General features: G+C 45.2%; 1 protein-coding gene across 2 annotated transcripts in view; it reads left to right on the forward strand.

Annotated features, from left to right (window-relative positions):
* Positions 1–25019, forward strand: part of plcd1a (phospholipase C, delta 1a) — a 193170-nt gene that overhangs the window by 123695 nt on the left and 44456 nt on the right. For both annotated transcript variants that reach the window (XM_063044573.1, XM_063044572.1), the window contains exons 3-5: positions 9205–9433; positions 18394–18523; positions 24242–24470. In XM_063044573.1, the coding sequence (XP_062900643.1) occupies positions 9205–9433; positions 18394–18523; positions 24242–24470 (588 nt within the window). The remainder of the gene's footprint in view (positions 1–9204; positions 9434–18393; positions 18524–24241; positions 24471–25019) is intronic.

Below are 25019 nucleotides of genomic sequence, written 5' to 3' on the forward strand. Positions count from 1 at the left end.
CCGAGATTTACACAGCACAGAAATAAGCCCTTTGGCCCAACTAGTCTTTGCCGACCAAGGTACCCAATGGCCTGCAATTCGCCTGTGTCCTTACAAATCTTTTCAAAAGCAATGCACACAAAATGCTGGAGGAACTCAGTAAGTCAGTCAACATTTCAGGCAGAGACCATGTACCTATCCAAATATCTTATTCATTTTTTAATTTTTTTTGCTCAGCATAGCAAAACTTTCAATTTACAGATGCATTTACATTTCTTCCCCTCACAGATATCAGCTATCAAAACACTTCAATCAAAATATAGACATCACTCCAACATCCTATACAAAAGCCCATATTAGTATAACAGACAGGTTTACATCTACATACTGCAGAAAAGGTTGCCATGTTTTATGAAAACTATTTGTTTTTGAGTGTACCATACATGTCAAAAATTCCAAAGGAATGTATTTCATGATTAATTTACGCCAACCAAAAAGTCCAGCGGCCTTATCGGATATCCAACAAAGTAAAATGTTCTTCCTCGCACAAAAAGTCAGGACGTTAAAAAGTTTTTTCTGATGTACATTAATAATATGACTGCTGGGTAAGCCTAAGAGAAAAGACATTGGGTCCAGTTCAAGCTCCATCTTCAGAATCTTTTCCATTTCACCCAAAGTATCACTCCAGTATGCCTGAAGCTTGGGACAAGTCCAAAAACAGTGGGTGAAAGAACTAGTATTTACTTTACATTTAGAACGCATTGGAGAAACCCCTGTCTTAAATTTCGAGAGATAATCTGGAGTCAGATGGGCTCTATGCAGAATTTTGAGTTGTAGTGCTTTAGTTCTATTACAAACTGAAATTTTCTTTGCATTATCACAAATGTCTTCCCATGTTTCAGCTGTAATTTCAACCCCCAGCTCTTCCTCCCAGACCTTTCCCAGCTGCTCAGCCTCTCCACAAGAACATTCCGTCAGGATGCTGTAAAAAGTGCTAATGGAGACTTCACCCTTAGAACAAAACACCCTCTTTTCTATGTCAGAACTATAGAAATCAGTTAACAATGATTTTTTTTTTCTGTATATAGTCTTTTATCTTGGCCTTGGAGCCGTGCTGCCCAGCAACCTCCTATTTAACCCTAGTCTAATCACTGGACAATTTACAATGACCAATTAACCTATTAACCAGTACATCTTTGGACTGTGAGAGGAAACTGGAGCGCCCAGAGGAAACCTGAGGAGTCACGAGGAGAATGTACAAACTCCTTACAGGCAGCGGCTGGAAATGTTGTTAATGTACCTGCCTCAACCATTTCCTCTGGCAGCTCATTCCAGATACTGATTGAGAAGGTTGCCCCTCACGTTTCTGTTAAATCTTTTCTCTGGTCTGAAACCTATGCCCTTTAGTCCTTGATTTCCCAACCCTGGGAATAAGATATGTGTGCATTCACCCTATCCCCTGCACTTCATGATTTTATGTACCTCAATATGGCCATCTTTCAGTCTCCTACATTTCTGTCCTTAATCTACCCAGCCTCTCCCTATAACTCAAGCCCTTGAGTCCTGGCAATATTCTTATAAATCTTCTCTGTGCTCCTTCCAGCTTATTGAGCTCTTTCCTGTAACAGGGTGACCAAAGCTGTACACAAGGCTCAGAATCAGAATCAAGGAATACCATCCATACAGTATAAGAACAAGGACTGTTAATCCGGGTAACAGCTTTTTCCCCAGGCTCTGAGACTTCTGAACACCCTGCTTCCACCCAGTACACGTTATTTGTGATAGCACCAGTAGCATTATACTTTTGTGTATTTAACTGTATTTTACATTCTACATTCAGGATTGTTTCATGTCATCTCCAGTAAAGGAGAACCAAATAATTGTTACTCTGGATCCGATGTGGCACAAAAAAGCACAGTAAAATAAAGAACGCAAACAAGAGAAAATCTGTAGATGCTGGAAATCCAGGCAACACACACAAAATGCTGGAGGAACCCAGCAGGGCAGACAGCATCTATGGAAAAGAGTACAGTCGTGTTTCGGGCCGAAACCCTTTGGCAGGATTGGAGAAAAAAAGATGAGGAGTAGAGTGAAAAGGTGAGGGGAGGGGATGGAGAAGGACAAGGTGATAGGTGAAACGGGGGGGCGGGGGAGTGAAGAAAAGAGTCAGGAAGTTGATTGGTGAAAGTGATACAGGACTGGAGAAGGGAGAATCTAATAGGAAAAGACAGAGGCCCTGGAAGAAAGAAAAGGAGGGAAGGAGCACGAGAGTGGGCAGGCAAGGAGGTAAGGTGAGAGAGGGAAAAGGGGATGGGAATGGAGAAGGAGAGGGGGGAGGGCCATTACCAGAAGTTCAAAATCAAAGTTCACGCCATCAGGTTGGAGGCTACCCAGATGTTGTTCCTTCGACCTGAGTGTGGTCTCTTCACGACTGTAGTGGAGACCGTGGATAGACATATCAGAATAGGAATGGGAAGTGGAATTAAAATCGGTGCCACTGGGAAATCTCACTTTTTCTGGCAGACAGCGCATAGGTGCTCAGCGACGCAGTCTCCCAATCTACTTTGGGTCTCACCAATATACAGGAGGCCACACCGGGAGCACCGGATACAGTATATGATTCCAACAGACTCATAGGTGAAATATCGCCTCACTTGGAAGGCCTGTTTGAATTGAATTGAATTGAATGATCTTTATTGTCATTATACATAGGTACAATGAAACTCTGTTTGACTTCCTCTCAGGCAATTAAATAAAGCGGTAGATAAAAATAAGACAGTAATAGAAAAACAGTATTAAGTAGATAAGTAGCAGAAAATAAGTTGCAGCAGCACCAGAATATCACAGTAATGCACAAAGTGCCGTTGCAGTGCAAGTATTTGAGTCCCTGTGTCTGCATGTGTGTGCTCACAGTTTCAATCATTGTTCTGTGGGAGTGGTGTGTTGGAGGCCACAGCTCTGGGATAGAAGCTGTTCCTCAGTCTATTTGTTCTGGCTTTTAGTGTCCTGAACCTTTTGCTGGACGGCAGTAGGTCAAACAGGGATCGGCCGGGATGTGTGGTGTCTCTGGTTATGCTGATTGCTTTCCTCCTGAGTCTGCTGGAATAGATGGTGTCCAGTCCTGGGAGCTCCATCCTGACAGTTTACTGGGGCCCTGAATGGTAGTGAGGGAGGAGGTGTAGGGGCAGGTGTAACATTTGTTCCGCTTGGAGGGATAAGTACCAGGAGGGAGGTCAGTTGGGAGGGATGAATGGACAAGGGAGTCACGTAGGGAGCCATTCCTGGGGAAAACAGAAAGTGGGGGGGGTGCTTGGTGGTAGGATCCAGCTGGAGATGGCGGAAATTGCAGAGAATTATGTGTTGGACATGGAGGCTCATGAGGTGATAGTTGAGGACATGAGGAACCCTGTCCCTGACAGGGTGGTGGGAGATGGGGTGAGAGTAGGTACGCATGAAATGGAAGAGATGCGTTTGAGGGCAGCATTAAGGGTGGTGGAAGGAAAGGTCCTTTCTCTGAAGAAGGAAGACACTTCCTTTGTTCTGGAATGAAAAGACTCACCCTGAAAGCAGATGTGGCAGAGACAAAGGAATTGAGAGTTTTTACAAGAGTGGGAAAAGGTATAGTCCAAGTAATTGTGGAAGTCTGTGGGTTTATAATAGACGTCAGTAGATAAGCTGTCTCCAGAGACAGAGAGATTGAGGAAGGGGAGGGAGGTGTCAGAAATGGGCCAGGTAAATTTGAGGGCAGGGTGGAAGTTGGAGGCAAAGTGGATGAGGTTGACAAGCTCCACATGGGTGCAGGAAGCAGGACCAGTGGAACAACCACCTGAGTCGGCTTGGAACATAGACTGTTCCACGTAGCCAACAAACAGGCAGGCATAGCTGGGACCCTTGCAAGTGCCCATGGCTACATCTTTTGTTTGAAGGAAGTGGGAGGAGCCAAAGGAGAATTATTAAGAGTGAGGGCTATTCCACCAGATGGAAGAGAATGGTGGTGTAGGGATTTGGTTGGGTCTGGTGTCCAGAAAGAAATGGAGAGCTCTGATACCTTCCTGGTAGGGGATGGAGGTGTATAGGGACTGGACATCCATAGTGAAAATAAGATGATGGGGGCGAGGGAGCTTGAGATCATTGAAAAGATCCAGAGTGTGTGAAGTGTGATAATGATCCTCTTGTCCTCACCTACCACCCCACCAGTCTCCACGTCCAGCACATATTTCTCCGCAACTTCCACCATATCCAGCGGGGTCCCACCACCAAGCACATCTTTCCCTCTTTCCTCCCTCCCCCTTTTCTGCTCTCTGCAGAAATCGCTCCTTATGTGACTCCCTTGTCCATTTGTCCCTCTCCACTGATCTCCCTCCTGGCACTTATCCTTGCAAGCGGAACAACTGCTACACCTGCCCCTACACTTACTCCCTCACTACCATTCAGGGCCTCTAACAGTCCTTCCAGGTGAGGTGACACTTCACCTGTGAGTCTTTTGGGGCCATATATTGTGTCCGGTGCTCCCGGTGTGGCCTCTTATATATTGGTGAGACCATCATAGATTGGGAGACCGCTTCACTGAGCACCTATGTTCCGTCTTCCAGAAAAAGCGCTATCTCCCAGTGGCCACCCATTTTAATTCCACTTTCCATTCCCATTCTGATATGTCTATGCATGGTCTCTACTGTCACAATGAGGCCACACTCAGGTTGGAGGAACAACACCTTTTATTCTGTCTGGGTAGCCCCTGACCTAATGGCATGAACACCGATTTCTTGAACTTCCAGTATTAGCCTTTCCCCCTCTCCTTTACCATTCCCCATCCCCTTTTCCCTCTCTCACCGTATCTCCTTGCCTGCCCATCTCTGGTGCTCCTTCTCTCCCCCTCCCCACCCCTTTTCTTTCTTCCAGGGCCTTCTGTCCGCTCCTATTGGATTCCCTCTTCTCCAGCCCTGTATCTCTTTTGCCAATCAACTTCCCAGCCCTTCACTTCATACCTCCCTTCCCGGTTTCACCTATCACTTTGTGATTCTCCCTTCTCTCCCCCCACCTTTTAACTCTATTCTTCATCTTTTTTTCTCCGGTCCTGCTGAAGACAGGACTCGGCCCAAAACTTCGACTGTACTGTTTTCCATAGATACTGCTTGGCCTGCTGAGTTTCTCCAGCATTTTGTCTGTGTTGCTTATATACAGAGACTGATTGTGTGTGTCTATAAAGTGACACTGGGTACAGGAGTGTCTGCACGTAAGGTGACTCTGACAGGAAATGAAGTACTGGTGGTTGGGGGTGTGGAGGGGTAGATTAGTGGGTGGAGGTGTTGATCAGCCTTACTGCTTGGGGAAAGAAACTGTTTTTGAGTCTGGTCGTCCTGGAGTAGATGTTACGTAGCTGCTTTCTTGATGGGAGTGGGACAAACAGTCCATGAGCAGGGTGGGTGGGATCCTTTATGATGTTACTGGCCCTTTTCTGACACCTTTCTGTACATATGTCCTCAATGGCAAGTAGGCTGGTACCGGTGATGTGTTGGCCAGTCTTGACTACCTGCCAGCCTACCCCTCTGCCGCAGTGCAGTTTCTGTATAATGTAGCGATGCAACTTTGTTAGGATACTCTTTTATGGCATTTGTGGAGTGACATGAGTATGGATGTGCAGAGTCCAGCTCTCTTCAGCCTCCTCAGAAAGAAGAGGCGTTGGTGACCTTTTCCGATTGTGCAGAATGTGTTCTGGAACCATGAGAGGTTGTGTGAGATGGGCACTCCCAGGAATTTGAAACTGCTCAGTTTCCACTGCTGTGCCGCCGATGTAAAGGGGCATGTGAATGGTTCCAGTTCTTCTGAAGTCAATAACCATCTCCTGTTTGTAGTACAGAAAATATATGAAATGCCCTGGTTCATATTTTACTGTTAAGCTGTATGTATTTCATTTTGGGCAGTTCTATAAGAGCAGCTTGTTTTCAGCTTGTTTGGGTTATTGTTGAAGGTAGGAGATGAGGAGAAATGTGTGCCATCCAGTTAGGATGGTCAAATTAAGGGGAGGTTTCTCTGGTGAGGGACACTAAAGTTGGGCTTGGGGTTTTTGTTCATTGAGAGATGAAGAGAGAAGACGCTGGGGAGAACTGGTCGTAGCATACAATCCAGTGGGAGATCCGTTTGTTCAAGATGGATTGCGAGTGATGTTTGAAGGTGGTGTGGGTGTTCATGCTGACCGAGGGCCCAGAGCGTGAGTGACAGAGAAGTTCAAGATGAGCTCCAACTTGTGCACACTTGACTGTTTAATTAGAATGGGCCTTTTTCTTTTTGTTATTCTTTACTAACCCTTTAGTTAAGTTAAGATTCATAAATTCCTTTAATCATTTGCAGTGTGCTGTCTTATTTCGTGGCACTAATTTGTAACAGGGTAGCAAATTACACAGCATCCACACAAACCGGGGTTTGGAGTGGGATCAAGCCATCTCAATCTCATGAGTTTGGCGAGACTTGTGAGTGTCTTTCCTCGACTTACTCAGCCAAAGAAACCAGGGTGTTTCATATACAACAATGAACAATATGGCACAGTGTAGGCGCTTCAGCCCACAATGTGCCAATCTTTTAAACTACTCTTAAGATCAATCTAAGTCTTCTCTCCTACATAGACCTCCATTTTTCTATCATCTATGTACCTGTCTAAGAGTTTCTTATGTACCCCTAATGTATCTGTTTCTACCACCACCTTTGGCAGGGCATTCCACCATTCTCTATGTAAAGAACCAACCTCTGACATCTCGCCTATACTTTCCTCCAATCTCCTCACAATTATGCCCCTTAGCCATTTCTACCATGGGAAGAAGTCTCTGTCTGTCCACTGTGTCTGTGCCTCTTATCATCTTATACACCTCTATCAAGAATCCTCTCCTTCTCCTTTGCTTCAAAGAGAAAAGCTCTAGCTTGTTCAACCTATCCTCATAAGACATGCACTCCAATCCAGGCAATGTCCCTTGGTAGATCTCCTCTGCACCTTCTCTAAAGCTTCCACGTCCTTCCTTACAATGAGGTGGTCAGTGGGATTGAAGCTGTCCTTGAGCCTGGTGGTGTGTAGTTCCAAGCTTTATCATCTTGATAGGAGAGGGGAGAAGAGTGCATGTATGGAGTGAGAGGGGTCTTTGATTATACTGTATGTTTTGATATACATGTGATAAATAAATCTGAATTGGCAGCTCTCGATGGAACTCTTTATTCCTCGTCATGGACGCTGCCTGACCTTCTGAGTCGGTAGCAGTTAGCACAATGCTATTACAGCTTGGGGTGTCGGATTTTGGAGTTCAATTCCAATTCCATCTGTAATGAGTTTGTATGTTCTCCCTGTGAACCGTGTGGGATGCTCAGTTTCCTCCCATGTTCCAAAGACGTAGAAGTCATCTCTCTGACACGGTGGTGTCAAGAAAACAACCTCTCCCTCAATGTCGCAAAAACAAAGGAGCTGGTCGTGGACTACAGGAGAAATGGAGACAGGCTAACTCCTATTGACATCAATGGATTTGGGGTTGAGAGGGTAAACAGCTTCAAGTTCCTCGGCATCCACATCACTGAGGACCTCACGTGGTCTGTACACACCAGCTGTGTGGTGAAAAAGGCACTACAGTGCTTCTTTCACCTCAGACGGTTGAGGAAGTTTGGTATGGGCCCCCAAATCCTAAGAACTTTCTACAGGGGCACAATTGAGAGCATCCTGACTGGCTGCATCACTGCCTGGTATGGGAACTATACCTCCCTTAATCGCAGGACTCTGCAGAGAGTGGTATGGACAGCCCAGTGCATCTGTAAATGTGAACTTCCCATGATTCAGGACATTTATAAGGACAGGTGTGTAAAAAGGGCCAGTAGGATCATTGGGAATCCAAGTCACCCCAACGTCAATCTATTCCAGCTGCTACCATCCAGGAAGTGGTACTGAAGCATAAAAGCCAGGACCAACAGGCTCTGGGACAACTTCTTCCACCAGGCCATCAGACTGATGAACTCATGCTGATTTGAGTGTACTCCATATTACATTGGCTGTTCTATTTATTATAAATTACTATGATTGCACATGGCACATTTAGATGGAGACGTAACTTAAAGATTTTTACTCCTTGTGTATGTGAAGGATGTAAGAAATAAAGTCAATTCAATAATTGGTCATTGGTATGAGAATAGGTTGAGCGGACTCTACCTTTTTCCAGGGATTCCAGATTTGAAAGAGTTAACCTATGAGGAGAGATTAAGTTGCCTGGGACTATACTCTCTGGAGTTCAGAAGAATGAGAGGGGATCTTATAGAAACATACAAAATTTTGAAAGGGATAGATTAGTGAGACTAGAACTAGGGAACATTGCCTCAAGATTCAGGGGGAAGATTTAGGATGGAGATGAGGAGAAACTGTTTTTCCCAGAGAGTGGTGAATCTGTGGAAGTCTCTGCCCAGGAAAGCAGTTGAGGCTTCTTCACTAAATATATTTAAGAAACAGATAGTTTTTTACATAGTAAGGGAATTAAGGGTTATGGAGAAAAGGCAGGCAGATGGAGCTGAGTTTACGGACAGATCAGCCATGATCTTATTGAATGGCAGGGCAGGCTCGATGGGCCGGATGGCGGCCTCCTGCTCCTATTTGTTATGTTCTTATGTTTTTTCCTTGGAGCAACAGAGGATGAGAGGTGACCTGATAGAGGTGTATAAGATGATGAGAGCCATTGATCATGTGGACAGTCAGAGGCTTTTTCCCAGGGCTGAAATGGCTAGCACGAGAGGGCACGGTTTTAAGGTGCTTGGAAGTAGGTACAGAGGAGATGTCAGGGATAAGTTTTTTATGCAGAGAGTAGTGAGTGCGTGGAATGGGCTGCCGGCGACAATGGAGGTGGATACAATAGGGTCTTTTAAGAGACTCCTGGACAGGTACATGGAGCTCAGAAAAATAGAGGGCTATGGGTAACCCTAGGTAATTTCTAAGGTAAGGACATGTTGGGCACAGCTTTGTGGGCCAAGGAGCCTGTATTGTGCTGTAGGTTTTCTATGTTTCTATGCAATCCACTAATTAGGTGGGTTACTGGACAGTACGGCTCATTGGACCAGAAGGGCCTAACCCATGCTGTAACTCTAAATAAATAAACAAAAAAAATTTCTATGTGTGTTACTCTGGATTTGCAGCATCTGCAGAAACTCTGGTCTTTATGAACCTGAATATGAACCTCTTGTTCTGACCTCTGCTGTTGTTTTACTCCCCAGTCTCAATTGACGACATCCAGGAGATAAGGCCGGGTCACCAGTCAGAGGGCATGCAGAGGTACGCCATGCACTTACCTACCGACCGCTGCTTCACCATCGTCTTCAAGGGCAGAAAGAAAAACCTAGACCTGGTGGCTGCTGAAGCCAAGGAGGCCAGGCACTGGATCGATGGCCTCATCAAAATCAAAAAGAGAGACTCCAGCATGAACAAGAGAGAGCGGCTGGACCAGTATCCTTCATGGAATGTGCCAGGGGAGGGAAAGAGTGCCATGGGAGGATGCCTTTTCACCAACAGTGGCCCCCAGTTCCAACCTACCCCCACCTCCTGGCTTCATCTATCACCTTCTAGCTTATCCTCCTTCCCCTACCCTCACTTTTTTTATTCTGGCATCTTCCCCCTTCCTTTCCAGTCTTGATAACAGGGTCTCGACCCGCAATATTAACTGTTTTTTCATTTCTATAGATGCTGCCTGACCTGCTAAGTTCCTCCAGCATTTTGAGTATGTTTCTCAGTTTCACTGGTCCTTTGACATCTAGTCTTAACCCCGAAATTCTTCTCCAACAGCACTGAAGGCACAGCTTCACCAGAAGGCTCATTACCACCCCCTCAATGGCAAAACTAATTGATGAAGACAGCATTGGCTGTGGTGTATATGGATTTTAGTAAGGCATATGAAAAGGTTGCCTATTGCAGGCTCATTTAGAAAGTCAGGAGGCAAGGGATCCAAGGAAACTTGGCTGTGTGGATACAGAATTGGCAGAGGGTGGTAGTAGATGAAGTATATTCTACTTGGAGGCTGATGGCCAGTGATCTGTTCTGGAACCACAGCTCTTTGTGATTTTTACAAATGACTTGGATGAGGAAGTGTAAAAGTGGCGAAGTTTGCAGATGACACAGAAGTCACTGGAGTTGTGGATGTTGTGAAGGGTTGCAGGTTGCAATGACACATTGACAGGAAACACACACAAAGTACTGGAGGAACTCAGCAGGCCAGACAGCATCTATGGAAAAGAGTACAGTCAACGTTTCGGGCCAAGACCCTTCCAGTACCCGAAACATCGATTGTTTACTCTTTTCCATAGATGCTGTCTGGCCTGCTGAATTCCTCCAGCACTTTGAGTATGTTTCTTAGATTTCCAACTTCTGCAGATTTTCTCTTGTTTGTGATTCGACATTGACAGGATGTAGAGCTGGGCTGAGAATTGGCAGATGAAGTTCAATCGTAAGTGTGAAGTGATTCAGTTCGGAAGGTCGAACCTGAAGGCAGAGTACAGGGTTAATGGTAGGATTCATAACAGTGGGGAGGAACAGAGGAATCTTAGGGTCCACGTCCATAGTTCACTCAAAGTTGGCACACAAGTTGATAGGGCTGTTTGGAAGGTATATGGTGTGTTGGTCGTCATTAGTAGGGGGATTGAATTAAAGAGTGAGGTGATGTTGCAGTTCTATAAAACTCTAGTTAGATCATACTGGAATTATCCCACAGAGTTGCGAGTTGTACAAGTTTTTGAAAACATCTTGTCTGTCACTGCAGTCACTTCCCAAAACTTCGGCTGTCCTTACTCTCCAAAGACACTGCCTGATCCGCTGAGGTTCTCCAGCAGTTTGTTTCTCTCATGCTCCAGATTTCAGCATCTGCAGACTCTTGTGTCTCTCTCCACCCTCTAACCCCTCCCCAAACGAACCACATTCCCAGAGGTGACAGAGTAATGTCAGGGTATTCAACCACAGGGTGGGTAAGAAGGTGTAGGGTGTGTTGGTCGTCATTAGTTGGGAATTGAGTTCAAAACCCATGAGGTAAGGTTGCAGCTTTATAAACCTCTGGTTATATCACATGGAGTATTGTTCTGATCACCTTATAGGAAGGACATTGAAGCTTTAGAGAGGTTGTACCAGGATGCTGTCTGGATTAGAGATTCAAGATCAATATTCAAGATTGTTTAATGTCATTTCCAGTACATAAGTGTAATGAAGAATAAAATTGTTGTTACTCAGTACCAAATGCAGCACAAAAACACACAGAAGATAAAGAACACAATAATAATAATAATAAAATACAATAAATATAAATAAATAAGATAAGTTGTATACATAGATTGATTGTATGTCCATAAGGAGTGTCTGTACACAAGGTGACTGACAGGAATTGATAAAGTAGTGGTGGTTGGGGGTGTAGAGGGGTGGGTTAGTGGGTGGAGAAGTTAATCAGCCTTACTGCTTGAGGAAAGTAATTGTTTTTGAGTCTGATGGTCCTGGCGTGGATGCTACATTGCTTCCTCCCTGATGGGAGAGGGACAAACAGTCCATGAGCAGGGTGGGTGGGATCCAGCACCTTTCTGTATAATATGTCCTTAATGGCAGTTAGGCTGATGCTGGTAATGTGTTGGGCAGTTTTGACAACCAGTTGTAGAGCCTTCCTGTCCACTGCAGTACAGTTTCCGTACCAAGCAGTCATGCGACATGTTAAGATGTTCTCTACTGTGCATCTGTAGAATGATGTGCATAGTCCAACTCCTTTCAGCCTCCTGAGAAAGTAGAGGCATTGGTGAGCTTTCCTGATTGTGTAGAATGTGTTCTGGGACTGTGAGAACGTGTGAGATTTGCACTCCCAGGAGTTTGAAACGGCTCACAGTTTCCACTGCTGTGCCACCGATGTAAAGAGTGGTGTGAGTAGTACGAGTTCTCCTGAAGTTAATAATCATTTTCTTTGCCTTGTTGACATTGAGGAAGAGGTTATTTGCCTGGCACCAGGCCTGGAGCTTTTCCACATCCTCTCTGTAGGCTTTCTCGTTGTTGGTGATAAGCCGCACCATTATCGTGTCATCAGTGAACAATGTGATTGCTCTGTCATAGAGTGGTTCTGTCAGTAAGCATGTTGGTGAGAACATGTCTTATGACGAAAGATTGAGTGAGTAATGGCTTTTCTCTTTTGAGGGAAGGAGGGTGATGGGGACTTGATAGAGGTTTACAAGATGATAAGATTGGACAGCCAGAGACTGTTTGTGGGAAAAATGGTTAATACAAAAGGGCATAACTTTAAGGTGTCTGTTGAAATTATAGTGGTGGGGATGTCAGAGGTAGGTTTTTAACATACACAGGGTGGGTGTATGGAACGAGCTGCCAGTGGTGGTAGAGGCAGCTTTGGACATTTATGAGGCTCTTAGATAGGCACATGAGTGGAAGAAAAATGGCAGTAATGTGGGCGAGAAGGTTTAGATTCATCTTAGAATAGGTTAAAGGGTTGACACAATGTAGTGGGCCAACAGACCTGTACTGTGTTGTACTGTTCTATGTTTTATGATTAACTGGGTGTGTCAAAGAAGGGAGGAGTTAGAGAGGCAGAGGGACAGAATTCCACAGATCTTTGATGCCCTGACTAATCAGGAAGCCATCAACCTCTGCTTTAACTATACCCAATAACTTAGCCTACAAAGCCATCTGTTGCAATAAATTTCCACAGAGTCATCACCCTCTAGCTAAAGAAATTCCTCCTGATCTCTGTTCCGAAGGGACATCCTTCAATTCTGATGCTGTGCCCCTAGTATATGTGACAATAATAAACCAGTTTACTCACAATGCTCTAACACAAATTCAAGTGTTTTTCACTGACTGGGTCATAGCAGACAGTCAAGTTGGGCTAGTTGGTACCTGATGAGACTGGGCCTAGATCCCTGCCTCCTGTTCCCATGGCAATCGAGACAGTGGAGTATCTCCTCCCTCCATGCCTTGTAGAGAAGCATCAGGTTTCAGGGTCTCACTGTGCCCCTGCTCTGGACAACAGCCATAGGAGAACAACTGGGAAAGGCTCTGTGCAGAAGTTTGCAGGATGAGGTTGCAGTGCCATAAGAATATGAGAAATAAGAGCAGGAGTAGGCCATCTGGCCCGTCAGGGCTGCTCCACCATTCAGATGATGGCTGATAGGACCATGGACTCACCTCTACCTACCTGCCTTTCCCCAATAACCTTTAATTCCCCTACTATGCAAAATTATGTTCAACCTTTTCTTAACTATATTTACTGAGGTAGCCTCCACTGCTTCATTGGGCAGAGAATTCCACAGATTCACCACTCTTTGGGAAAAGCAGTTTCTTCTCATCTCCGTCCTAAATTTACTCTTCCGAATCTTGAGGCTATGTCCCTTAGTTCTAGTCTCACCTACAAGTGGAAACAACTTCCTTACCTCTATCTTATCTATCCCTTTCGTAATTTTTTAGGTTTCTATAAGATCTCTTCTCATCCTTTTGAATTCCAGCCAGTACAGTTCCAGGCGACTCAATCTCTCCTCATAGTCTAACCCCCTCATCTCTGGAATCAACTCGGTAAACCTCCTCTGCACTGCCTCAGAAGCCAGTATATCCTTCCTCAAATACGGAGAACAGAAATGCGCGCAGCACTCCAGATACGGCCTCACCAGTACCCTGTACAGTGGCAGCATAACCTCCCTGCTCTTAAATTCAATCCCTCGAGCAATGAAGGCCAGCATTTCATTTACCTTCTTGATAGCCTGCTGCACCTGCAAACCAACATTTTGCGATTCATGCTCAAGCACTCCCAAGTCCTTCTGCACAGCAGCATTATTTACAATTTAAATAATAATCTGATCTTCCATTTCTCTTTCCAAAATTGATGACCTCACATCTGCCAGACCCTTGCCCACACACTTAACCTATCTATATCTCTCTGCAGACTCTCCATATCCCCTGTACAATTTTGTTTTCCACTCAATTTAGTGTCATCAGCAAACTCAGATAAACCACACTCAGTCCTCTCTTCCAGTTTATCGTGAACAGTTGAGGGCCCAGCACTAACCCCTGTGGCACACCGCTCACCAATGATTGCCAATCAAAGAAACACCCTTGTATCCCACCTCTCTGCTTTCTATTGGTTAACAATTCTCTAACCATGCTAATGCATCACCCCCAACTCTATGCATCCTTATAAGTCTTTTATGTGGCACCTTATCAAACGCCTTCTGGAAATCCAAGTAAATGGTGTTTCATCACCATTCCGCTGCAGTCTTACCCTCGACTACAAAGTTTTAGACCACCGCATGCCACCATGATACAACTTGCCATGAATCTTCCACATCCTTCCTATAGTGGGACAACCAGAACTGAACATCATACTCCATGTGTGGTCGAACCAGAGTTTTATAGAGCCGCAACATTACCTCACAACTCTTGAACTCCAATCTCCCAACTAATAACGGCCAAATCGTTATATACCTTCTTAACTATCGTATCAACTTGCATAGGTTTCTGTTCATGTCCCTTTGTCTCATTGACACTCTTTGACCAAGTCTCCTGATACTGTTAATGCAATGATTTACCATGGCAATGTACTCCGATAATCCTTTGTCCAACCGGTGGTTCAGCGTGTGGCTCTCCGGATGACATTTTCTGCACTCCCCTCCCACTCACCAGGGTCTCCTGCTTCCCAACTCCCTTCCACTCAACTTCCCCTCAAGCCACACACCATCCTGACTTGGAAATCTGTCACTGTTCCTTCACTGTCACTGGATTAAAATTCTAGAGATCCCTCCCTAATAGCACTATGGGTGAACCCACACCTCAAGGACTACAATAGTTCAAGGAGGCAGTTCATGCCACCTTCATAACCCTGCTATACAAAAATCTATCTAACTGTGTCTTAAATATATTAAATGATGTAGCCTCTACTGCTTCCCTTTTCCACTCTGGGAAAAGCAATTTCTCCTCATCTCCATCCTAAATCTATTCCCCTGAATCTTGATGCTACGCCTCCTAGTTCTAGTCTCACTCACCAGTAGAAACAATTTTCCTGCCTCTATCGTATTTACCCCTTTCATAATTTTATATATTTCTAAAAGATCGCCTCTCATTCTTCTGAATTCCAGTGAGTATAGCCCATGCAACTCGATCTTTCCTCATAGGCTAAACCCTCATCTCTACAATTAACTTATTGAACTTCCTCTGCACCACCTCCAGAGCCAGTATGTCTATCTTCAGGAATTTCATGCACACCCGTTGTGTACATGCTGCTGGTTTAGTCTTGTGTTTAATCATGCCATCACTGTGCAAGGCTTTGAAAATAATTCAGAGAACTGAGTGCATTTTGCTGATTTCTCTGGAAGATTTGTGGTCAAATGGGAATTCAATAATGGCTGTCCCGGTGGTGCCCCCTGCTACTGAAAGTGTGAAGTGCTAGTTCAATCCTTAGAACAAAGAGCATACACTCAGTGACCACTTTATTAGGTACATCTGTACATCATCTCATTAATGCAAATATCTAATTAGCCAATCATGTCACAGCAACTTAATGCATAAAAGCATGCAGATGTGGTCAAGAGATTGAGTTGTTGTTCAAACGAAATTTCAGAATGGAGAAGAAGTGTGATCGGAGTGGCTTTGACCTTGGAGTGATTATTGGTGCCTGGCAGGGCAGTTTGAAGCTAATTAAACTAAATCCCTTCTGCCGATACAGGATGCATATTCCTAAATTCTCTGCATAGAACATAGTACAGGTCAGAACAGTACTGGCACTTTGATCCACAATGTTGTGCTGACCTTTTAATCTATTCCAGTCTATTCTAACCCTTCCCTGCTACATAGTCCTCCGTTTTTCTATCATCCATTTGCCTGTCTAAGTCTCTTAAACGTTCCTAATGTATCTGCTCTACCACCACCCCTGGCAATGCGTTCCACACACCCACTGCTGTGTGTGAAACAGTCACCTTGGATATCTCCCCTATACTTTTCTGCAGTGACTTTAAAATTATGTTCTGTCATATTAGCTATTTCCGCAATGGGACCAAGGAGCTGGCTGTCCACTCTGTGCTTCTTTTTGACTTCTACACCTATTAAGTCACCTCACGTAATTATAAACACGAGATTCAGCAGATGCTGGAATCTTGAGCAACAGCATTGGAGGAACTCATCAAGTCAGTCAGCAGCTAAGGAGTGTTCTCTGTGCGTTGCTGATGTGTGTTCATGTGTTTCACAGCCTCTTACCAGGACTAAGACATCTACTTCCACCACTCTCTATCCAGGAAGATCAATCAACAAGTGTGTGTATGTGTCTGTTGGTGTGGGACTGTACCCCACTGTTTGGGTTTAGATGGGACAGTACCCCAATATTTGGGTTCAGATGGGACTGTACAACACTGTTTGGGTTTGGATTGGTCTCTACCCCACTGCTTGGGGCGGGATGGGACTGTACCCCACTTTTTGGGTTGAAATCGATTGTACCCCATTGTTTGGGCAGGGAGCGACTGTACTGTACAGTTTAAGGGGGATGGGACTGTAACCCACTATTTGGGATGAGATGGGACGGTTCCCCAATGTTTGAGTTGGGATCAACTATACCCCTATGTTTGTGTTTGGATTGATCTGTACCCCACTGCTTGGGGTTGGGTTAGTCTGTATCTCATTGTTTGTGTTTGATTGGGACTGTATCCACTGTTTGAGTTTAGATGGGACTGTTTGGGTTTGTATTTGTTTACCCCACTGTTTGGGGTGGAATGGGCTGTGCCCTATTGTTTGGGGTGGGATGGGACTGTACCCACTGTTTGAGATGGAATAGGTTTGTACCCCACTTTTTGGAGTGGGATGGGACTGTACCCACTGTTTGGGATGGAATGGGCTGCGCCTCACTATTTGGGTTTGGATGGAACTGTACCCCACAGTTTGGGTTGGAAAGGGCTGTGCCCCACTGTTTGGGTTTGGATGGGTCTGTACCCCACTGTTTGGGATGGAATAGGTCTGTACCCCACTTTTTGGAGTGGGATGGGACTATACCCACTGTTTGGGATGGAATGGGCTGTACCCCACTGTTTGGGTTTGCATGGGACAATACCCGCTGTCTGGAGTGGGATGGGTCTGTACCCACTGTTTGGAGTCGGATGGGACTGTACCCACTGTTTGGGTTTGGATGGAACTGTACCCACAGTTTGGGTTGGAATGGACTGTGCCCCACTGTTTGGGTTGGAATGGACTGTACCCCACTGTTTGGGGTGGGATGGAACTGTATCCACTGTTTGGATTTGGATGGGATGGTTCCCCATTGTTTGGGTTTGTTTTTGTCTGTTTACTGTACTGTTTGGGATGGAATTGGACTGTACCCCACTGTTTGGGTTTGGATGGGACTGTACTCCATTGTATGGGTTTGGCTGGAACGGCTCCCCAACTGTTTGGGTTTGGACTTGATTGTTCACTGTTTGGGTTTGGATGGAACTGTACCCCACAGTTTGGGATGGAATGGGACTGTACTTCACTGTTTGGGTATGGATGGGACTGTACCCTACTGTTTGGGTTGGAATGGGCTGTGCCCCACTGTTTGGGTTTGGATGGGATGGTACCCCACTGTTTGGGTTGGAACGGGCTGTTCCCCACCATTTGGGTTTGGATGGGACTGTACCCCACTGTTTGGGGTGGGATGAGACTGTACCTACTGCTTGGATGGGATGGTTCTCTACTGAATTGACTGTTACTTACATCCTTCAGATACATGAGGAGTAAAAATCTTTATGTTACATCTTCGTTCAAATGTGCAATGTGCAATTAAAGTAATTTATAATAAATATTATATACAACAGGATAGTCAATATAACATAGAAATACAGTAGCATCAGTATGAATTAAGCAGTCTGATGACCTGGTGGAAGAAGCTGTCCTGGAGCCTGTTGGTGTGGTACTGTTTCCCAGATTGTAGCAATTGGAATAGTGGTTAGGGTGACTCGGGTCTCCAATGATCCTTCGGGCCCTTTTTCACACGTCTTTATAAATGTCCTGAATAGTGTGAAGTTCACATCTACAGATGCGCTGAGCTGTCTGCACCACTCTCTGCAGAGATTTGTGATTAAGGGAAGTACAGTTCCCATACCAAGCAGTGATGCAGCCAGTCAGGGTGCTCTCACTTGTGTCCCTATAGAAATTTCTTAGAACTTGGGGGCCATAAACTTCTGTATGATTTTGGGGTGGGACATTCTGCAACCCATTGTTTTGGTTGGGATGGGGCTGCATCCTAATGTTTGGGCTGGGATGGGTAGTTCCCCACTGTTTGGTGGGGAATGGGACTGTATCCCACTATTTTGGTTGGGATGGGACTGTACCTCTATTTTTTGGGCTTGGATAAGATGGTTCCCCCACTGTTTAGGGTGGGATGGGACTATACACCTCTGTTTGGGTTGTTTCCTTGCATCACTCTGCAGATGGTTCCAACTTTATCTACAAAAAGCCGATATTGACAAGGACAACAAAATGACCCTAGAAGAAGTGAAGCAGTTCTTGCACCTGATGAATATAGAGGTGGACAGTATGCATGCAAAGGACCTGTTCAGGGTACAGTACTGCATCTTATAGTTTAGCTTTATTTGTCAGATGTACATTGAAACAGCAAAACATACAGTGAAATCTGTCATTTGCGTCAATGACCAACACTGTCCAAAGAATGTGCTGGGGGCAGCTCACAAGTGTCACCAAGCTTCCAGCACCAAATTAGCACGCCCACAACTTACTAACCCGAACATGTACATCTTTGGAATAGAAACATAGAAAATAGGTGCAGGAGTAGGCCATTCGGCCCTTCGAGCCTGCACCGCCATTTATTATGATCATGGCTGATCATCCAACTCAGAACCCCGCCCCAGCCTTCCCTCCATACCCCCTGACCCCCGTAGCCACAAGGGCCATATCTAACTCCCTCTTAAATATAGCTAATGAACTGGCCTCAACTGTTTCCTGTGGCAGAGAATTCCACAGATTCACCACTCTCTGTGTGAAGAAGTTTTTCCTAATCTCGGTCCTAAAAGGCTTCCCCTCTATCCTCAAACTGTGGCCCCTCGTTGTGGACTTCCCCAACATCGGGAACAATCTTCCTGCATCTAGCCTGTCCAATCCCTTTGGGATTTTATACGTTTCAATCAGATCCCCCCCTCAATCTTCTAAATTCCAACGAGTACAAGCCCAGTTCATCCAGTCTTTCTTCATATGAAAGTCCTGCCATCCCAGGAATCAATCTGGTGAACCTTCTTTGTACTCCCTCTATGGCAAGGATGTCTTTCCTCAGATTAGGGGACCAAAACTGCACACAATACTCCAGGTGTGGTCTCACCAAGGCCTTGTACAACTGCAGTAGTACCTCCCTGCTCCTGTACTCGAATCCTCTCGCTATAAATACCAGCATACCATTCGCCTTTTTCATCGCCTGCTGTACCTGCATGCCCACTTTCAATGACTGGTGTATAATGACACCCAGGTCTCGTTGCACCTCCCCTTTTCCTAATCGGCCACCATTCAGATAATAATCTGTTTTCCTATTTTTGCCACCAAAGTGGATAACTTCACATTTGCCCACATTAAATTGCATCTGCCATGAATTTGCCCACTCACCCAACCTATCCAAGTCACCCTGCATCCTCTTAGCATCCTCCTCACAGCTAACACTGCCACCCAGCTTCGTGTCGTCCGCAAACTTGGAGATGCTGCATTTAATTCCCTCATCCAAGTCATTAATATATATTGTAAACAACTGGGGTCCCAGCACTGAGCCTTGCGGTACCCCACTCGTCACCGCCTGCCATTCTGAAAAGGTCCCGTTTATTCCCACTCTTTGCTTCCTGTCTGCTAACCAATTCTCCACCCACATCAATACCTTACCCCCAATACCGTGTGCTTTAAGTTTGCACACTAATCTCCTGTGTGGGACCTCGTCAAAAGCCTTTTGAAAATCCAAATATACCACATCCACTGGTTCTCCCCTATCCACTCTACTAGTTACATCCCCGGTTTCTCTCTCCCTCCTTTTTTAAAAAGTGGGGTTACATTAGCCACCCTCCAATCCTCAGGAACTAGTCCAGAATCTAACGAGTTTTGAAAAATTATCACTAATGCATCCACTATTTCTTGGGCTACTTCCTTAAGCACTCTAGGATGCAGACCATCTGGCCCTGGGGATTTATCTGCCTTCAATCCCTTCAATTTACCTAACACCACTTCCCTACTAACATGTATTTCGCTCAGTTCCTCCATCTCACTGGACCCTCTGTCCCCTACTATTTCTGGAAGATTATTTATGTCCTCCTTAGTGAAGACAGAACCAAAGTAATTATTCAATTGGTTTGCCATGTCCTTGCTCCCCATAATCAATTCACCTGTTTCTGTCTGCAGGGGACCTACATTTGTCTTTACCAGTCTTTTCCTTTTTACATATCTATAAAAGCTTTTACAGTCCGTTTTTATGTTCCCTGCCAGTTTTCTCTCATAATCTTTTTTCCCCTTCCTAATTAAGCCCTTTGTCCTCCTCTGTGAGAGGAAAAGTAGAGCACTCGGAGGAAACCCACACAGTCACAGGGAGTCCTTACAGACAGTGGCAGGACCCAAACCCTGAACTACACTCCTGTGTCGCAACATCTCCCCGGTAATTGGATATTCCTGGGCTGTCAGATTTTTTCAGTAACAGCCAAGCCTCCGTCATTTCACCCACCCAGCAACAGGCATTAATAATGTCATTAAGCTGGAAAGGGTACAGACAAGAGGTTACTGGAACTGGAGGACTTGAAACTTAGATAGGCTGGAACTATTTTTCTGGAACATCTGAGGCTTAGGGGTGATTTCTCCAGGTTCCAGTAAATTTCTCCCCCCCCTCCCTCTTTCTCCAATCCCCATTCTGGTTCACTTCTCATGCTCTTCTTTCTCACCTGCTTCCCTTTCTTCTGTGACCCACTCTCCCTCCTGTCAGATTCCTCCTTCTTCAGCCCTTTACCTCTTGCACCTATCACCTCCCAGCTTCTCACTTCATCCCCCTCCACATCCATCACCTTTCCGCTCACCCGATCTCACCTTTCACCTGCCAATCTATCTCCTTTACCATAGCATTGGAGAGGGATAGGAACAGACAAGCTAGGGAAACGTTTAATTGGAGTAAGGGGAACTATGAGACTATCAGGCAGGAACTTGGAAGCATAAATTGGAAACAGATGTTCTCAGGGAAACCTACCGAAGAAATGTGGCAAATGTTCAAGGGGTATTTGTGTGCAGTTCTGAGTGGGTATGTTTCAATGAGACATGGAGAGTATGGTAGGGTACAAGATCCGTGGTGCACAAAGGCTGTTGTAAATCTAGTCAAGAAGAAAAGAAGAGCTTACAAAAGGTTCAAAAAACTAGGTAATGATATGAATCTAGAAGATTATAAGGCTAGCAGGAAGGAGCTTCGGAATGAAATTAGGAGAGCCAGAAGGGGCCATGAGAAAGCCTTGGCGGACAGGATTAAGGAAACCCCAAGGCATTCTACAAGTATGTGAAGAGCAAGAGGATAAGACGAAAGAATAGGACCAATCAAGTGTGACAATGGAAAAGTATGTATGGAACCGGAGGAAATAGCGGAGGTACTTAATGAATACTTTGCTTCAGTATTCACTACGGAAAGGGATCTTGGTGATTGTAGGGATGACTTGCAGTGGACTGAAAAGCCTGAGAATGTAGATATTAAGAAAGAGAATGTGCTGGAGCTTTTGGAAAGCATCAAGTTGAGTAAGTCACCGGGACCGGACGGGATGTACCCCAGGCTACTATGGGAAGTGAGGGAGGAGATTGCTGAGCCTCTGGCAATGATCTTTGCATCATCAATGAGGATGGGAGAGGTTCCGGAGGATTGAAGGGTTGCGGATGTTGTTCCCTTATTCAAGAAAGGGAGTAGGGATAGTCCAGGATTATATAGGCCAGTGAGTCTTTCTTCAGTGGTTGGTAAGTTGATAAAGAAGATCCTGAGAGGCAGGATTTATGAACATTTGGAGAGGCATAATATTATTAAGGGTAGTCAACATGGCTTTGTCAAAGGCAGGTCGTGCCTTACGAGCCTGATTGAATTTTTTGAGGATGTGACTAAACACATTGAAGAAGGTAGAGCCGTAGATGTAGTGTACATGGATTTTAGCAAGGCATTTGATAAGGTGCTCCATGTCAAGCTTATTGAGAAAGTAAAGAGGCATGGGATTCAAGGGGACATTGCTTTGTGGATCCAGAACTGGCTTGCTCACAGAAGGCAAAGAGTGATTGTAGATGGGTCATATTCTGCATGGAGGCCAGTGGCCAGTGGTGTGCCTCAGGGATCAGTTCTGGGACCCCTACTCTTTGTGATTTTTATAAATGACCTGGATGACGAAGTGGAGGGATGGGTTAGTAAATTTGCTGATGACACAAAAGTTGGAGGTGTTGTGGATAGTGTGGAGGGCTGTCAGAGGTTACAACGGGACATTGATAGGATGCAAAACTGGGCTGAGAAGTGGCAGTTGGAGTTCAACCCAGATAAGTGTGAGGTGGTTCATTTTGGTAGGTCAAATATGATGGCAATATAGTATTAATGGTAAGATTGTATCAGTTCTTAAGGCATGCATTACTAAATGACAATAAAAGAGGACTACGTGTCTTCTTCATAATCTAGGACTCTTGGCAGTGTGGAGGATCAGAGGGATCTTGGGGTCTGAGTCCATAGGACATTCAAAGCTGCTACGCAAGTTGACTCTGTGGTTAAGAAGACATATGGTGCATTGGCCTTCATCAATCATGGGGTTGTTTAAGAGTGGAGAGGTAATGTTGCAGTTATATAGGACCCTGGTCGGACCCCACTTGGAGTACTGTGCTTAATTCTGGTCGCCTCACTACAGGAAGGATGTAGAAACCATAGAAAGGGTGCAGAGGAGATTTACAAGGATGTTGCCTGGATCTGGGAGCATGAAGAGGTTGAGTGAACTTGGCCTTTTCTCCTTGGAGCAATGGAGGGTGAGAGGTGACTTGATAGAGGTGTACAAGATGATGAGAGGCATTGATCGTGTGGATAGTCAGAGGCTTTTCCCCAGGGCTGAAATGGCTAGCATGAGAGAGCATGCTTGAAGTAGGTACAGAGGAGATATCCGGGGTAAGTTTTTTACACAGAGAGGGGTGAGTGCGTGGAATGGGCTGCCGGTGGCGGTGGTGGAGGCGGAAACGATAGGGTCTTTTAAGAGACTCCTGGATGGCTACATGGAGGTTAGAAAAATAGAGGGCTATGGGTAAAGCCCAGGTAGTTCTAAGGTAGGGACATGTTCGGCACATCTTTGTGGGCCGAAGGGCCTGTATTGTGCTGTAGGTTTTCTATGTTTCTATGTACTCCTCCCCTCCCTCCATCTTTCTATACTAGAGTCTGCCCCCTTCTTTTCCAGTCCTGGTGAAGGGTCTCAGCCCAATATGCCGACAGTTTATTCCCCCTCCATAGATGCTGCCTGACCTCCTGCATTCTTCCAGCACTTTATGTGTGTTCCTCCACTGATCATAAGTCTATAAAACATATAGAGCAAAATTAGAGCATTCGGGCCAACGTGTCTGCTCCACCATTCCATCATGACTGATTTATTAACCCTCTCAACCCCATTCTCCTGCCTTCTCCCCATAACCTTCGACACCCTGTCTAATCAAGAGCCTATCAACCCCTACTCTAAATATACCCAATGTCTTAGCCACCACAGCCATCTGTGGCAATAAATGGTCATCCTTGTCTTCTGAGTTTGTGCCCTCTGGTCCTAGACTCCCCCATTATGGGAAACATCCTCTCCACACCCACTCTATCTCGGTCTTTCTATATTTGATATATTTCAATGAGTTCCCCCCCCCCCCAATTCTTTTCTGCTTTTCTCCTTTCGTAACTATGTGTATTACGTGCTGTGTGCTGTTGGTACGTGCTTTGCAATTTGGCCCCAGAAAAACACTGTGGTTATAGTCATGTATGGTTGAATGACAATTAAACTTGAACTTTTTCTAAATTCCAGCGAGTACAGGTCCAGAGCCATCAAATGCTTCTTGTGCACTAACCCTTTCATTCCTGGCATCATTCTCTTTGAACCTCCTCTGAATGCTCTTCAATGCCAGCACATCCCTTATCAGATAAGGGGCCCAAAACTGTAGTGAAAAGTGTTTGAATGTAGTGAATTGTTTGCTATTAAGTAAAACCAGCACAAATTCACTAGCTGTACCATTTCTTACATTCCTTCCTTGTAACTGTCTTTGACCTCTCCTCCCATCCCTCAGAAATGCGACAAATCGAAGGACGGAACAATCCATGGCAAGGAGATCGAAGAGTTTTACAAGCTACTGACTGAACGCGAGGAGATTACCACCGTCTTTGAGGCCTACAGTAACAAGGAGAAGCTAATGAGTGTGGAGAAGCTGACAGAGTTCCTGAGGAAGGAGCAAAGAGAGAATGTGCCCCAGGAGTATGCAGCAAAGATCATCAAGACTTATGAAGTGAATGAGGAAGGTAAGCTACAGCCATCACCTTGGAGTGGGGCTGTTTTAGGTACCTTCCTCTACCTAATAAAGTGGTAACTGAGTGTATGTTCATGGTCTTCTGCTGCTGTAGCCCATCCACTTCAAGGTTCGATATGTTGTGCATTCGGAGATGCTCTTCTGCACACCACTGTTGTAACACGTGGTTATTTGAGTTACTGTTGCCTTCCTATCAGCTTGAACCAGTCTGGCCATTCTCCTCTGATCTCCCTCATTAACAAGGCATTTTCACCCACAGAACTGCTGCTCACAGGATGCTTTTTGTTTTTTGCACCATTCTCTGTAAACTCTAGAGACTGTTATGCGTGAAAATCCCAAGGGGTCAGTAGTTTCTGAGATACTCAAACCACCCTGCTGGCACCAACAATTATTCCACAATCATTTAGATCACAATACTTCCCCATTGTGATGTGTAATCTGGACAACTGAAACATCGCCATGCTTTTAGCATTGAGTTACTGCCACACGATAGGCTGACTAGATATTTGCATTAAAGAGCAGGTGTACAAGTGTACCTAAT

This window comes from Mobula hypostoma, chromosome 3, assembly GCF_963921235.1.
Source record: "Mobula hypostoma chromosome 3, sMobHyp1.1, whole genome shotgun sequence".
Classification (NCBI taxonomy): Eukaryota; Metazoa; Chordata; class Chondrichthyes; order Myliobatiformes; family Myliobatidae; genus Mobula; species Mobula hypostoma.